Source organism: Crinia signifera, chromosome 6 (genome assembly GCF_055691185.1).
Source record: "Crinia signifera chromosome 6, ASM5569118v1, whole genome shotgun sequence".
Taxonomy (NCBI): domain Eukaryota; kingdom Metazoa; phylum Chordata; class Amphibia; order Anura; family Myobatrachidae; genus Crinia; species Crinia signifera.
The window spans coordinates 175,413,591-175,428,401 of NC_139222.1; the positions used below are offsets into that span (position 1 = coordinate 175,413,591).

At 41.9% G+C, this 14,811-nt stretch overlaps 1 protein-coding gene across 3 annotated transcripts in view; it reads left to right on the forward strand.

Moving 5' to 3' along the window:
• Positions 1-14,811, forward strand: part of HELZ (helicase with zinc finger) — a 138,652-nt gene that overhangs the window by 80,781 nt on the left and 43,060 nt on the right. For 2 of the 3 annotated variants that reach the window (XM_083148191.1, XM_083148192.1), the window contains exons 14-18: positions 4,289-4,468; positions 4,990-5,094; positions 5,331-5,509; positions 7,714-7,832; positions 8,420-8,565. In XM_083148191.1, coding sequence (XP_083004317.1) covers positions 4,289-4,468; positions 4,990-5,094; positions 5,331-5,509; positions 7,714-7,832; positions 8,420-8,565 — 729 coding nt within the window. The remainder of the gene's footprint in view (positions 1-4,288; positions 4,469-4,989; positions 5,095-5,330; positions 5,510-7,713; positions 7,833-8,419; positions 8,566-14,811) is intronic. The other variant, XM_083148193.1, reaches the window with a different exon arrangement.

The window sequence follows — 14,811 nt, forward strand, 5'->3', positions numbered from 1 at the left end:
CACTTTATTATCTATGCTATTTGTTACAGCACAGACCGTACATGCTATTAACTAAACTAAGGGAATCTTTGTGTTTCATATAACCTCACTACTGCTCTTTGAGAGGATTTGGAAAATCATTTGGTGTGTGGAGTAGCACTTATGGGGTTATAGTTTATCAGGACTACACCTGCTTATGCTGCTTGGCCGAACCAACCACCCACTAAATGTGAGCATACAATGATTGTTGTGCCAGTTGTTAAGCAGTAGGGTATAGCGGCCTCCATCATGCTCCTTTGCCGCTCTCAAGAGCCACCAATGCTGGGCCAGATGTATCAAGCTTCAGGGGAATAGATGGCAATGGCAGATTCCAAGTGGATGTCCCAACATTTGGCAGAATGGTCCTAAAGATGGTGCAAATCCTTGGGACCCTTCTCCCAACTGTTGGGACCCTTCTCCCAACTGTTGGGACATCCACCTGCGCATTTATCTGGACATCTGCCATTGCCATCTATTCCCCTGGAGTATTTTACCACCTTTGAACAAGCAGCCGAATACTAGTGAGGACTTGCTGCATGCCATTCAGCCTCCCAACTGGGATCATTCACCTCCAATGACACAAAGTCTATTCATCTGGACTCCAGAATGGGAAAGGCCTTTTATCGTTCCAGTGCAGGTTTATCAACATTTATTGCCCAGAGGGTCCCAAGCCCCTGTTTCTATATCACATCCATATATTTTTAAATTTGTTTCACTGTGAACTCATATATTGTGTGCTATTTAATTGTTATCTATACCGTTCCCTTGTCACCTAATATAATTTTGAGCGCTGTTTTTCATTGTTTTTTTTCCTCATTTATGTATTTTGTGGTGTGAATAACACCAGTAACAGCTGCTCCGTTTGAGACAACAGCCCTGACAAGCGCTCAGAACAGCCTGGTCTGTCGGTCTTCTCCTGGATAACTATAGTTAGTAGCAGGGATCAGGACCAGTGTTCTCAGCAGAGAACACTGGCCCTGACACATCGCTGTGTGTTGAGCGATCTAGTTTAGCTCAGAACGCTCCGCAGGGACGCTACGTGTGTAGTCCCCTTAAGAAGAAAAGGGTACACTGCAAGTTATTTTAGCAAGTTTAAGTGATGCAATATGGAGTGTTCCTGGTAAAGAATGATGGATAAAGTTGGAATCGTGACATGTATGAATCCATCCAATGTGCATCATTCTTGTTAAATTTCCTTTCACTCCTGTGCTGCTGTCATGTATAATCTCCAGTCTCCAAATTAATAAAATAGCTGGTTTGACAGTATGACATTCGGTCACAAAGTGGTTCCAGAAATAGTTTTGGATAGGAAAGCGGGGAACAGCAGTTTGGTTTAAAGATCCTTCATTGACTTTTTATTTCTGTCTAAAACATCTTTGGCAAGATAAATCCTCTAACATAACAATGACTGCTGATAGCTCTCTTCTGCTGCGAGTCATGTTCCAGCGCAGACAAAGGACACTGAGCTTCACGTCATCCACTTTCTCTGCACTCAGGACAATTGTTGTGTGAAAGTGCTATTTTGACACTAATTTCACAATAAATTGTGCAATTACGTAGAAAGGAAACAGGAGGCAGATAGTACAATGGTGCTAAAATAATGTTCCGAATATTTCGTTTGAAAATGCCATGTTATATAAACTGGCATAACTTAAATTGTTCCATTGAATTTCTATTAAGTTATAAATTGAATATTTATTTCATTGATTTTGACTCATTTTTAAAGCGGAGTTAACTAGAAAAACAAGAACATTATAAACTCCATTAAACATGCATTTTTTTTTTAGCTTTAATATACACTTCAATTCAATTAGAAGCATTAGTGTTTGTGAAAAAAATGCATTTTGGCTTTAACTTGGGGCAAATAAAAAGTAATTTGATGGAAATTTTTTTTTTTTTTTTTTTTTTTTTTTAATACCTTAGAACACTCTTTTTCCCTCAGCGGCCAGAGACCCGGTACACACATAATCTTGGCATGATCACCACTTTTTTTAAATGGACGAATGAACTCTGGGTGCCATGTACTGTAAATGTATACTTTGTAATGTGTTTTACCCAATTTATATTTAAAGCACTGCACAGTTCTTAAATTGGGGAAACGCATGTTTGAATATATGGACTATGCCTTTCTGGTATTTATTCAGAATTTTCATTTAAAATACTTCTGACTTAGAAAGTGTTTGGTTTTCCTGAACCTGAGGGGCTAGTGGTAACTGAACAATCTTTTCTTTGATAAATTGGATCGTGGGTGATTTTTAGCACCTGCAATGTATCACATCCTGATTTCCCTTGAGCTCCCTGAGGTCATTTTTACATTCGATAAATTGCCTGTAAAAATGGCACATCAAGTACAAATCAGATGGAAGCACTCCTGAGATCTCCCGGCGAAGTTCAAGGGAAATCGGGTCCGACTTGTGCTCAGACAAGTCAGACTAGTTTATGGGGGCCTTTAAGAGCGTGAAGGACCAAGACTTTGTTTACAGCACCTCCTTTTATATGGGCCATAGGTCGTCTGATTGGTATGGTATTATTTACCATGCTGCATTGTCTTCTGATTTTAAAAAAGTGGACACATAATCTCTGTTGAGGTGGATATCCTCTGAAGTTGCTTGCATAGTCCTTAGCAACTTTTGTAACGGACTTCACCTTTATGTTATGACTTTCTGAGCAAAAAACTTCTTGCCTCTAAGTCGTCCACTTTATCTTATGACAACAGAATTGTGCTAAACGCTAATACGTTTTCCAACTGTTTGGTCCAGTTTTTAAGCTTTAACCTCTGCCCTCTGCCAGTTACCCTGCAGAGCACTGGTTCATGATGTGGTTTCAGTGGTAATTTGCAGACACAAACATGTCGGTGTTGCAGCAGTTATGTCCATTCACGCTCTGGAGTAGGTGACATAAGAGCCTGGGTGGAAATAGCTAATCCAGGTTCTGATTGTAGGAGCCTGGTGGTGGCAGCAAGTTTACCTGCCCATTGCACAGTGAATTAATTCCCTATCACTTAGGCCAGTATGACCAAACAAAATTTTGTGATTGGAAGCAACTCAATGCACCAATCAATCACAACCTCCTCTGTGGTATTGTCCTGCCCCCTTAGAGATGTGATTGAAGGCAAAGACCTCACATGTGTTTAATAACACATACTGTATATTATGTCCTTGTTATCTCAAAGGGTATGGATCATTGGATAGACACCCATTAGGTCAACAAGGGTTGGTTCGACAGGGTCATTAGGTCGACACAAGTATTGGGTTGACATGGGGAAGTTCGGTCGTCATGGAGTTTTTCACTCTTTTGACCTGAATGTCAACACAGTAGACACGGACACTGAAATGTAGCACTGCATCCACTCTATTTTATTCTCCCACCACGCCCTGAAATGCCGCCTGTCGGCATATGTCCGCTCAAAAGAAAAATGGAAAAACCCCATGTTGGCCTTTTGACTGTCGACATCCCCCACGTAGACCTAATGCTTGTGTGGACCTAATGATTCTCTTGACCTAACCCATGTTGACCTTCAGGCATGTCGACCTAATGCTTGTGGACTACTTGGTCATATCCCATCTCGAAATATTTGCCCACTGTTTTGTTTCATTACAGGAATATGTCCAGTTTGGGATGTTAGCCCCTCTTTTTTTGTCATCCATTTAGTATGTCCTTTCTCCCAGTAGTATTCTCATTGGAGCTTTATAGCAGTGCAATAAACATTCTTTATTAGATCTAAATAGAATTTGCTTATTCAGCTTTCTAAAAAATAAATTTAAGTGTGCAAGTTTAGTCTATCCCAAAAAATTAAATCCACTTACGGCAGGTTTGTTTCGATCCACTGTGAAATAGCGGATGTTTTCACAAAGAAAAGACAGAATTCTCATTCTGTCTAGTCGCTGTTTTGAATCCCCCCCCCCCCCCCCCCCCCAACAATACGCACATCAACATAGTCTTCCAGGAAACGGCTGCTACTGTAATTCACGATTTTAGCGATCGTTTCCGTGAATCCAGATTCGGCTTCTTAAAGAGCAAGATCTGCAAATGAGTCCCAGCTGTTTTCATGGGGAAAATAATATAATATTTTAAAATCAGAAATAAAGGGAAAGATTGAATTACCCTCCTTACTGTGCTTGTTTTTCATGGTCAATGGGTTATGTCAAATTCTGTATCCTACCTATTACTTTTCCAAATTTTTTGTTCAGTCTTTCAGTATATCTCTTAAATTTAGTTTTCTTCTGTTAACAATATCCTGATGTTTCCCTTTTGATTATTTCCCTTGCAGACAGTGGGATGAACTATTAGATCCACGGCTGAATGCAAAGCAAAAGGAAGCCATCTTGGCTATTACTACACCCCTCTCTATTCAGCTGCCCCCTGTGTTAATCATCGGTCCCTATGGAACTGGCAAGACTTTTACCCTGGCTCAGGCTGTGAAGCATATCCTTAAACAGCAGGAGACCAGGTAAACCTCCAACGCGAGAGAGCCTGCAGTCAACTGAAATGTATTGTGTGCTAAAAGTATACGAGGGTTTGGATTTACTTGGTTCTGAATGCCAAAATGAATGCTGTCCAAAACTCTTGGCATTCAAGAGCCAATTAGATTCCATTTGAGATCCAGGTAAATCTGAACCTGTGCATCTCTAGCTAAAATATTTGGCATACAGTAATACTATTTCAAGTTAAGGAAGAGTTTTCATGTGTTGGACAGGTAGAACAGGGTTGGAAGGAAAGCTTTTTTTAGTAATGGAAGAAAGTGCCGGGAAGGAAGAACTACTGGCAAAGGTGTAGTGGTAGAGTGAAAAGATGGGGAGTTCACTGGGATTTAGACCACTGCAAACAAGTCTGATTTGGCATACTGTATGGCAGATCTGCTTGAGATGTGTGAAGCTGCCTTCAAGCACTGAATGTGTAATATACTTTATGGCAAATAAACATTTTCGCAAGTTTACTAATTGTATTCTTATGCTTTCTTATTTTCCCCAGTAGGGTTCTAATTTGCACCCATTCCAACAGTGCTGCTGACCTATATATCAAGGACTATTTACATCCGTATGTTGAAACAGGGAATCCACAGGCAAGGCCACTCAGGTACCTAAGTAAATTGAACTTCTGCACAATGGTCCCTCTTCTTGTTTTTGTATAGTCTGTACTTGTATACATTGCACTGTACCGAATTTGTTATCTGTCATGCAAGTCCATGTGAAGCTACTCAATACATTACCACTTAATGAATGGTGCTGTGTCCCAGCTTTCTGGTACTTAACTATTGACAGAACTAAATGAATGTCCCAAACTCATTATTTATTTATTTTGCGGTTTGCCAGGGTATATTTTAGAAATCGGTGGGTGAAGACTGTGCACCCTCTTGTACACCAGTACTGTCTGATCTCTAGCACACATTCCACCTTTCAAATGCCCCAGAAAGAAGACATACTGCGACATCGGGTGGTGGTAGTGACTCTCAGTACCTCACAGTATCTCTGTCAGCTGGATCTCGACCCTGGTGAGTTATCTGTATCTGCTGCACTTAATGCAGGATCACTTCATTGTGTGTGAGTGGAATTGGAGGTCATGTCAATTGTACAGTGGTGCGATCAGACCAGAATGCCAGTAAAGTTAGCAGTCCAGTACCAGTTTCAGCCTGCTGAATGTTTATCTGGATTGGTAAGCTTAGTTATTATCGACCTGCAGCACTGTTCAAAGAGCGTACAGCAAAGCAGTACATTAAATTTGCATACAAAACAATACGCATCAACATAATGCTACAAGTAGTGGAACAATCAGCATTGGAGTACCTATAATGGGTGCTGGGTATTCTGTTGCTATGGAGCACGGAAGCTTTGGTGTGTAGGACCATGAATATATACTTTAGTTTCATATTCATTTCCCAGATTTGTTTAGAAGCAATTTGTTCCAACTCATTGCCCAGTCAAACCTTCCATAGGTGTGCAGTGGGGGTTTAAATGGAAAGGAGCTATGTAATGTGGCATAATTTGACCTGCTCATTGTGAAGGGGTATAATATGAACTGGAAGGCCCTACAATATTACATATTACGAAGTTGGTTACAGTATCACACACATTTCTTCTAATAAATATGTTCCCTCAGAGTCCTTATTATTGAAAAAAATGGCAGATTGGGTTTTGGAATTTATTGCTTAAGGCAGGGGTTCTCAAATCTGTTGATCTAGTGTGGTACAAAATAAGACCTTTTTGTGGTGACTTTTACCATTTGCCTGGCACAGTTTTCTAAAGATACATAAAATAAGTGGCTTATTTTTTATTTTGTGGAATGATCATATTGGTTTTAATTGTGGATTATATTGGGAAGTTCATGTCCTTCTTGACATCCGTGCTTATACTTTGTTGAGCTTGATATTATAGAGTGATTTTTTTTTTTCAGATAGAATTGCTGATTAAGGGAGGTATTCAATGTAGGGTCACGACTGTCGGGCTGGCGCGACAGCCGTGATGCTGTCCCGGTCTCGGCGGGCTCGACAGTTTTTTTTTTTTGGAGGTGGGATTCAATGTCCCATCTGCTGAACGCCGGAAATCTGTGAGCTTTGGCCGAGAGCTTGACAATTCCCGTCCGCTCTCAGCAGAACATGCCAGACTGCTTGTGAAGTCGGGTGCGTTATGCCGAGATAACTGTTCTTTGCTGTCGGGGAAGAACGCATTGAATAGGGCCCCGCCGCCATTCCCCCCGTCGGGAATAGTGGCGGGAGATTGACTATCACGCTGAGTGTTGGAGGTAGTTATAGCTTTGTCCTTTTTATATGGAGAATTAATAATAAAAGGGGTCAGTAACTAGTTAATCTGTGCACATTATTCACAACTGCTAAAAAGTTTCAGATGTGTTGTAGGATAAGTACCACTATTCCTGTTCAGTTGAGGCTTTTGGCTTTGTATCCCGGTATTCCTAATTTTACCTGCTCTCCCTAATGTACTGTATGTTTGTCTATTGTTCACTTTGCTTATAGTGGGGCTAATGCAGAGTTGCAGGGAAAATGGACTTTTATTAGTCAGAAAACTAATCTCGAGATATTTTAATCAATCTGCAGAGATGTATGCATTTCGAGAAAAGGTCCTTATCAGCATGTTGCCACATCCTCACATGGACACTCCTTTAATAGCGGCAATGTGCTGATGGACCGGTCACAGATTCTTTTGCGTTCTGGTGATAGGTTGTGTTCTGTTAGAGCCTAGTGAGGCAGTGCTTACACCATGCATATTTAGATGGAGTGCCACTTCTCCTGTCCTCCCAACTCTATATGCTGCACTTATTGGGCAGGTAGAAGTGAAGGCATTACATGTAAAGGACAAATCTTTATTTTACCATTTTTCCTGCTGCTCCCCATCTCTTCTACCCTTATATATAGTCAAGGGTTCGGCGGAGTCCAGATTAGTCCCCTCAGCGATATAAGGGGATCTCTACAGAGCAAAATCTTATAGTGGGTACATATTCATTATCCCTTATGGGCCAGTTATTTGTGCTTTATAACTGATTTAGTACGGTAGTGAAGTATCCATCGCTGCAAGTTTGATACGTATTTATCACCCCTGTGATAAATAGGTACCTATAGTTTCTAATTTATTAGATGTTTGTACTGCAATGAATAATGAAAGGAGATGTGTAGCTCTGCTGTTTTAGATGTACATTATAGGTCACATGACAAATTCAAATTTGCATGCATTGTTTGTGCTACAGGTTTTTTTACACACATCCTGTTGGATGAAGCGGCACAAGCCATGGAGTGTGAAACCATCATGCCTCTCGCTCTGGCCAATAAAAACACTAGGATCGTATTGGCTGGAGACCATATGCAGGTAAGGAATTAGGACTCTGTAGGTTCCTGATACAAGACCAACAGCCATGTATATATATTATCCAAATCAAACAATGTCTAATAGAGTAATAGTAAGTTCAGTTCTCTGTTGCAATAATAGTGGTACATAAATCATATAATGTCCAATAAAACAACCTAAAGGAATACTGTTGGTCTGTCAAACCTACCTGTCTTTTTTTGTTTTGTGACACTTAATATCACTGTACCTAATTTGATATTGGGCTCAAGCACAAAGCCTAATGGCTGAAAGTTTATATTTCTTAAAATAAATATCTACGTTGCAGATGACAAAAATGTATTGTAGATAATGTTTCTGGATCATGGCAAAATTGTTTGGCTTCCTGAATTGTTCTACAGTTTATATCGGTAATAAAATATTAGTCTGTTAACACCTTTGCACTGCAACAATTGCTTATACAATAGTGTCATGCATCTTAAGATCTTTTCACACCAGAAATTCTGTATGAACTGAACAATTACAGTATATTTCAGAGGAGGCTTTTTTTATTGCAGTTTATTTTTTATAACCTGGTTCTGCAACTGAAAAAGACATGATCTCTGTTACAGCTCAGTCCATTTGTCTACAGCGAGTTTGCCAGAGAGCGAAACCTCCATGTATCTTTACTTGACCGCCTGTATGAACACTACCCTGTGGATTTCCCATGTAGGATCTTGTTATGCGAAAACTATCGCTCTCATGAGGCCATCATCAAGTAAGTGTCCCCACCAATGCATGGGGTGTGGTACAGGGTTCCGACAGTCGGGATCCCGACAGTCATTAGCCCGACATCGGGATCCTGACTGGCTGGACTCAGACAGCGTGGTGAGTGCAACAAAGCCCCTCGCTCGTCACCTATTCTATTCTCCCTCTATGGGGGTCGTGGACCCCCCACGAGGGAGAATAGCCGGTGGCCGCCGGGAACCCGACGTTGGGTAAATGACTGTCGGGACCCCAGTGTATGGTACTTATTATGGAACAGAACAAGCTCTGTTTTAGATTTATTTAATTAGCATAGACAAAATCATTCCCCATAGTGATCAGTAGGGATCGCCATGTGTGAATGTATAAACACCCATCTATACAACCTTCAAGAACATTCTGTACGTTTTTCTGTACAATTGTTTGTTTACAGACTCTCCCTTATCTTCTGTTCCATTTGTACCTTAACTTCAGTATCTGTTCCACAATATCACTGAGGTGCCTCAGGTGATCTGACAATAACCTGCTGTGTTATATCAATAAATCTTCCCTTACAGTCATCCTTCTTTTTGGTATTAGTTTATATGACTGCAACAAGTCTGTTCTTGCTGATAATGGTGTCGCTGTGTTGGATAACCATGAGTTGCTAATGTACAAGGTGTCATTTTCTTTGTGAATTATCTGCAGAGAGGAGGAATTTAGATGATGACATTAACAGCTGTGCATTGTAAATTTGCAATTATTGTATATTGCCTGTAACACAGCTTGTAGAGCCTTGTGGGCCCAATATGATCAGCTTTTGTTCTGTCACCTCTACGCAAGCATCTTTTTCTGTACAAGACTTCCATCAAATCTAGGTCACAAATCAGCATCAGGCGAAAGTGACAATTTAGTCTTCTAAAATTAATTCTGCATTCTAATCCCCTATTGAGGAATGGGCTAGAGATCTACTTACTATTCTTAGTAATTCCACTTTCTCGGTTACTGGTATTTGTATGTATGTTTACTTCATACACGTGTGTATGTGTACTGATGTATAAGTGCAAAATTATGATACAGCCATTGGTACCCACGCATTATAGGATTCCAAAGATTCTGACCAAAATATAAATAATCAGACAATAATCAATAATAGCCTAATTTAGCAATGTTTTTTTGTATTCATTTATATTCTAATTTGTTTTGGATTGTTTATCTGAATAGCCAATTATCACCAAATGTGTGTTATGCCATAATCTTCCCTCACAACATTGCCTTCTATTGCAGATTACACATGTTCTATGTGCCTGGAATCCTTATATGTTCCATTTGGCAGTGAATATGTTAAATCTGCTCCATTCCTTGTCTTTCTCTATTCATTTAACTGGCCTTAAATTAAATTGTGTCTGTGTCTTTCACTACATTCCAATGAAGTGGGAAAACAAATGTGTAGTCATTTTGTGACAGTGAGTGTTGCTGATCTTAAAACCCCTAGTCTTATGTTGTGGATTTTCTCTTCATATATTCTGTCACATAAGAGGAATCTCCATGCTCCCTATAAATCAAAGAGAAATAGTGTGTATGGCAGAAATAAATCTTGGAGCACAACTACTGGCTAGAAGCTGCAAAATGTATTTAATTTGTGTTGGCAGAGTAAGCCCCGGTGTTGCTTGGAGAGTAGTCAGATTGTCCTAAATCTATATTGTTGTGGTAAATTGTGATATTTGAATACAAACTTAATGATATAAATAGGAATGGTTTATGGAATGAGTTGGTAAACCTAATCGTTTATGGGTGCCGGATCATGGCCCTACAGTTGGGATCCCGATGGTCAGTATACCAACATGGGAATTGCTACCGTTGAAATGCCTGACAATCCTGATCAGGACTGACAGGTGCTATTCAGGTGCTATTCTCCCTTGCGGTTGGGAATCCAATGGCGGTATACTGATTGTCGGAATCCCGACTGTCGACCCGTCATAGTACACCCATAGTTTATAACAAGCGATACTCTTCCCCTGAACAAACCAACCATTGCCTGCACTCTGGATAATGTATTGTATATTCCTTAGTTTGTAAATTAGATGCTTAAGGTAATGCATCTGTTTTATTCATTGCAGAGTAGTGTTTAATGTGTTGCTTTATTTTTAAGGAGCTACATTTTTTTTTTTGTAAATTTGACTAAGGATTGGCGTTGATGTAGCTTACCCATAGTGTGTATTGCCTACAGTACATGCTCAGGAGAACATGATTTTTCTCCTACATTCAGCAGGGGACACTGCAGTCTACAACTGTGGGAATAGAGTTGGCGTTGGAGGTGTCGGCACTTTAATAATTTAGTGTGCGTGGCAGGTTCCTCTCACCTTTATCCCCAAAAGTGCCAGAGGAGTCTGATCCCCGGGCTTAGTCTCCTAAAGGGGACTACAATTTTCTTTTATTTTTATTTTATTTTACTTTTAAACTTTCATTTGAGGACAGGCAGACAGTTCAGCCCTGTCTGCTTGCTACGTGGGAACCCTGGAGGGGCTGGTCGCAGCTTCGTGCAGCGTGCCTCCAACACCTGGCTTCCGGTGCTCCTGCTCCGGTAAACTGCCCCAGCTGCATGCAGATTGCGTTACGGGACACACCAGAGGTAAGCGGATAGGTAAGGGCGCACTTGGGCCACCGTGGCATGTCATCAGAGTAGTGTACTGGTCGGCATTAGTACACAGACCGCCAGGGTGGCCGCATTCGGCACGCCCTCCCTTGACAGCCGCATACTTGGAGGAGTATTGTGACCGCTATTGCGGATGTTTAAAAATGACACCGCTTTTAAGTGCAGGGGGGAACTATTCTCCCTTCTTTTACACAGCAACTGATTTCAGAGCGAGTGCCATCCCCCCCAAGCTGTGCTCCTTTCAGACGTCTACTGCGCTTCCTCCGATTTGACTTCAGGGGCACTGTGTCTTTCAGGGGGTAAATGTTTTACACACTAGTGGCCAGTAATTCAGGGTTTGTGGCTCCTCTCCCCTTATGTCACCTAGACCTTGTTTTTTTTTTATATCTGGCAGGGTATAATTGTGAAAGTGTTTGCCTGTGTTCTACATCTACAATGGCTAGCAGGGCAACCTTCTCTAAAGCGGCCCAGAAGGTGTTCACATGCAAAAATTGCAAATACCAATACACACAGCATATTAAAGGCATATTTATGTGAGACATGTTATGCTACTGTCCAGGTACCTGTAGTTCTACCTCAGGCCTTTATATCAGAGAACAGCTACTTCGGCCCCTGCTACAGGTGATTTATTTAATTCTGTGTTGTCCAACTTGGCTATAAAGCTTGTAGCATCCTATAGGGACAGGGAGGTTCTGCATGCCCACATTGAAAACTAGGGCTCTGCGGAACCTGTTTAGGCAAAAACTCTCATTCAGTCTGTGGATGCGTTAAAACAATCTTTGCAAGGGCCTTCTCTGGTTAGGGCTCATTCTTCAGTTCAGGCTCAAACGAAAGGGTATTCCTTCCTTTTCAGAAACAGAACCTGATCTTCTCCTGGAGGAAACAGGGAAAGATGATTCTTCCGGTATTTACTTGTTGATAAAAGCTGTCAAGTTCACCTTTAATATTGCTGAAGCAGACCTTCCTGCTCATCTTACTATTTTTGGGAAAATCCAAAAGCAAACAGTTTAGTTTTCAGATTACGAGGAATTGGATAATCCGCTGTTAGCAGTATGGAAAACACCCGACAAGAAATTTGAAAATGTCTAAAGGTCTAAGATTATTATACCCTTTTTCTCCTGCATCCAGGGAAAAATGGGAACACCTCCTCCACCAGACGTTTCCATCTCCATTCTTTCTAAACGTCGGTTGGAGACTTCTTTGAAGTCCCTGGCTAGTGCATCGCTCAGTAGGGCTGTGGAGAAGAGGGCAGATGAACTCACCACTGCAGCAAAACAAGCATGGAACTGATTTGTTACCTTTGGCGGAATACATTAGGGATTCTGCTGCATATTTGGGGGAGGCTTTTACAGACATAGCTGATTTGGGAGTGAGAATTTTAGCCTTAGCGGTTTTAACTAGATGCACCTTTTATGGTTACGTTTGTGGCAGGCAGAGGAAGAAATAAAAAGGCTGGGGAGGCCTTACCTTATACGGGTGATGTGTTTTGGGCCGAACTTGATCAATTAATTTTGCAAGCGATGGGGGAAATCAAACGGTCTCCCATCTTTAGCCTTAGCTGCGAAGAGCAAATTTGTTGGGCTTTCCTTTCAGGCCTTTCGTAGTTCCACGGGATTTAGAGGCAAAACCCGAGAAAGCTTCTCCTCTTTCCGAGGTCGCAGAGGATCCAGAGTGACAACCACCATTACTGCAACAGCACGTCATCAGGACCAAAAGCCATTGGATAAGAATGTGGCATGAGGGTCTTCCCGCCCACCTGGGGCACCCCATCATGGTCGCGAGGCTGATGACTTTCAGAAAAACCTGGCAGTCCTGCAAATTATTTGTTTAGGTTATAAGCTCGAGTTCGCTTTTCCTCCTCCAAACCAGTTTTTTTACTACCGGTCTCCCACTTTTGCCTTCAAACCTAGACACTCTAGTTTCCTATGTTCAGAACCTTCAAAGTTCAGGTGTAATTGTCCCGGTTCCAGCGGAACAAAGGTGTCAAGGTTATTACCCCAGTCTTTTTGTGGTACCGCAGCCAGACAGCTTGGTACACCCAATCCTGAACCTAGAAAACTTAAATAGTTACATTGTTTATCACAAATTCAAAATCCAATCCATCCGTTCAAGGCACTCCCCTTTGGACTTTCTTCGGCGCCTCGCATCTTCTCCAAAATTATGGCATGCATGACTTGGACCCTTGCAAGGAGAAACTTGCAGCGGATGCTCTGGTGACATGTCCGTTCCTAGTACAGCACAGATGGATACTGAACTTCCAGAAGTCTCCGCTACTTCCGTCTCAGAGATTACTTTTCCTGGGTTTGACATTGGAAACCGTAACAGAAAGGGTTTTCTTTCCGATGGAAAAGTTACTGGCATTACAGAAGATGGTTTGGCAGGTGTTACACCCTCGCACGCTGTCCGTTCACCTTTGCATGCATCTAATGGGAATGATGGTGGCTTCATTCTCTCTTATGGTCGCTTCCTGTTCAATGGGATCTCCTTACCCAGTGGATAAGATTGCATCTTCATATGCACAAAACAATAATTCTGACACCAGAGACACAACTGTCATTACAATGGTGGGTCAGCTCAACCACTCTCCTACAGGGTCGCAGCTTCAGTGTTTGCAACTGGACCATTGTAACAAAGGATGCCAGTCTAAGGGGCTGGGGGGTAGTAGCCCTAGACCAGACTTTTCAAAGTTGTGGTCTTATTGAGAATCAAGACTCCCAGTCAATATCCTCAAGTTGAGGGCAATCCGGCCAACCTTGTCCAAGGCGATCCGGATACAATCCGACAACACAACAGCTATTGCCTGTATCAATCGCCAGAGAGTCGTTGGGCGATGAACCAATTTTGCCCAATCCTGCTGTGGGCGGAACATTATGCAATCGGCTTGTCAGCAGTCTTCGTTTGCGGCAAGGAGATTTGGGAGGCAGACTACCTCAGCCATCAAGATTTTCACCCAGGGAAGTGGGCTCTCAACTCACAGATTTTTCACCAGTTGACGCTCTGGTGGGTAACACCACAAATCGACCTTATGGCTTCCAGATTCAATCACAAGCTTCTGCTCTATTGTGCCAGATTACAGGACCCGGTAGCATTGGCACTCTGTTCCATGGAAATATGACCTAGTCTAGTTATTCCTTCCGTGTCCACTTCTTCCCAAGCTACTGAAACGGATCAAGCGGGAGTCCACTTCAGTAATTCTAGTGGTTCCAGACTGGCCAAGAGTGGCGTGGTACTCGCACTTGTGTCTGCTCCTGGCAGACGAACCTTGGCGTCTTCCGTTACAGCCTGCCCTACTCCAAGGTACATTTGTTTACCCAGACTTACATTGTCTGCATTTAATGACATGGCTGTTGAGTCCGACTTGTTGAAAAGGGGAGGTATTCCTTCCTCTATTATTTCAACCATGCTTCACGCCTGAAAAGAGGTTACGGCAGCTCATGACCATCACATTTGTAAAACATATATTGCATGGTGTGAAGCACACAATTGGCCATGGGCGGTTTTCAGTTTATCCAGACTGCCCAGTTTCTTGCAGTCCGGTCTCACGGTGGGTCTACGACTTGCCTCACTAAAGATACAGGTTTCCGCATTATCAGTCTTTTTCCATCAGCTTTTGGCACTAATTAC